General features: G+C 41.5%; 1 protein-coding gene across 1 annotated transcript; it reads right to left on the minus strand.

The window, feature by feature from the left end:
* Window positions 1–631: 631 nt before the first annotated feature.
* On the minus strand, window positions 632–1,276 carry LOC104958872 (aldehyde dehydrogenase family 9 member A1-like). Its single transcript, XM_010786700.1, has 3 exons — window positions 1,135–1,276; window positions 865–1,053; window positions 632–788 (listed from the first exon to the last, which is right to left on the minus strand). Exons 1-3 carry the CDS (start codon window positions 1,270–1,272, stop codon window positions 669–671), a joined length of 447 nt encoding a protein of 148 aa, XP_010785002.1. The 5' UTR covers window positions 1,273–1,276; the 3' UTR covers window positions 632–668.
* Between the last annotated feature and the right edge of the window lie 637 nt (window positions 1,277–1,913).

The following is a 1,913-nucleotide window of genomic DNA, read 5'->3' on the forward strand; positions in this document are numbered from 1 at the left end:
CTTTAAGGGTTTGTGACTCTGCAGACCGTTTACATGCAGAAAAAGCTACATAACACACAAGGGGACGGGTAATAACCGGAAAAGCATGACATGGGACCTTTAAGTATCAGAATCAGAATACCTTTGTTCGTCCCACAGAGGGGAAATGTACATTGTTACAGCAAAAGAGAAGATGGAGAAAAAAAACAAAACCACTATTAAAGAGGGCATGCACATTATATTAAATAAGACCTGAGTTACACCTGGGGTAAAGTTCACCCCAGCTGTACCTTTACCAGCTTTAAAAACAATTAACAATCAACAATTATAATCAAAACTTTTATATATAATATATATTATTCTAAAATGGGCCAATCTGCATAATGAGAACTTTTACTTTTGGTACCTTGAGTATCTTACTAATACTTTTGTATTTTACTGAAGTAAGATTTTAATTGCAGGACTTTTACTTGTAATAGAGTATTCCTACACTCTTGTACTTCTACTTAAGTAAAAGGTCTGAGTTCTACTCCCACCTCTGAAGAAAGCACAAACACTGATGTCACCTAAACTGCATTCAGATAGTGATGAATCCCCTTTGACTCCTGACAACATACTTTTAATTACATCTCCAAAATTGGGAGAGTAATAAAATAGTGCGCCACACTTTCAGAGATCTTCTGAATGCATTACATCATGGAGGAATCGACAGAGGTCTTACCCAATACACATGGAGTCATGTAGTATCCTCCTCTGAGTTTAGGATCTGATGGGACAAAGGGTTCACCTCCGCACAGCACCGTAGCTCCCTGGAAACGGTACGATTAACGTCAAGGATATCAAAATTGTACTCGCTTCACACGAGCCTATGAGGACAAGCCTTACCTCTTTCTTTGCCTGGTCAACAAAGGACAGGACTCTCTCCAGGTGTGACCCGCTGACCAGGGCTCCCATCCTGGTGCTCTCCAACAGCGGGTCTCCTATCTCGATCGCCCGCGTCCTCTTCACCACCTCCTCCACAAACTCTGGCAGAATGCCCTTATGAACAAACACCCGCGTCCCGTTGCTGCAGACCTGTGATACATTTCATTAAATCAAGTATGCTTCCATGTGCAGATTGGACATGAACATACAACATTCAAACACACTATTTACCTGGCCTTGAGACAGGAAGTTGGCCATGAGCGCTCCCTTCACAGCGTTCTCCACATCACTGTCCTGAAAGATGAGCAGAGGAGATTTCCCCCCCAGCTCCAGAGTCACGTGCTTTACTCCCTTGGATGCCATCTCCATAATCTGTGTTATCGAATTATAATACAAATAATTAATATTCCCATTTATTACCTGTATGTTCCAGGATGATTTTATTCAATATATCATGCTGATAAAAGCAATACAAAGTTGACAATTAAATTCATTTTATTGTCAAACGGTTTAAAAAAGTGCAAAAATAAGACATAATGGAGATATGTGAAATGACACCCCGATAAACTATCCAAGGCTTAAAGTAGGGGACGCTGAACATAATAAATGTACAATATATATTACTAACACATCGGGATTTGGAGAGGTCATGTATCGTACAGGAACATTACAAGCTAAACAAAACTTAGAGGGGCCTATTCTGCTCATTTTCAGGATCATATGTGTCCTCTGTGCCTCTACTCGGGCATGTCTCCATGCTTTAATGTTCAAAAAGCTCTTTATTTTTCTCATACTGCCGGTGCTGCAACACCTCTTTTCACCCTCTGTCTGAAACCAGAGCCCAGTCTGCTCTGATTGGTTAGCTGGCCGGCTCTGTTGTGATTAGTCAAACACTTAGAGATGTCCCACGTACACTGTGTTGGAGCGCTAGCCTGAGTGTTACGTAGGGATGTTCCTATGTTACAGAAGGAAACAAAGGAGTCCAATGGAGGCATTTCAGGCAAGGGGGG

Source organism: Notothenia coriiceps, unplaced genomic scaffold, assembly GCF_000735185.1.
Source record: "Notothenia coriiceps isolate Sejong01 unplaced genomic scaffold, NC01 NC01_scaffold00029471, whole genome shotgun sequence".
Taxonomy (NCBI): domain Eukaryota; kingdom Metazoa; phylum Chordata; class Actinopteri; order Perciformes; family Nototheniidae; genus Notothenia; species Notothenia coriiceps.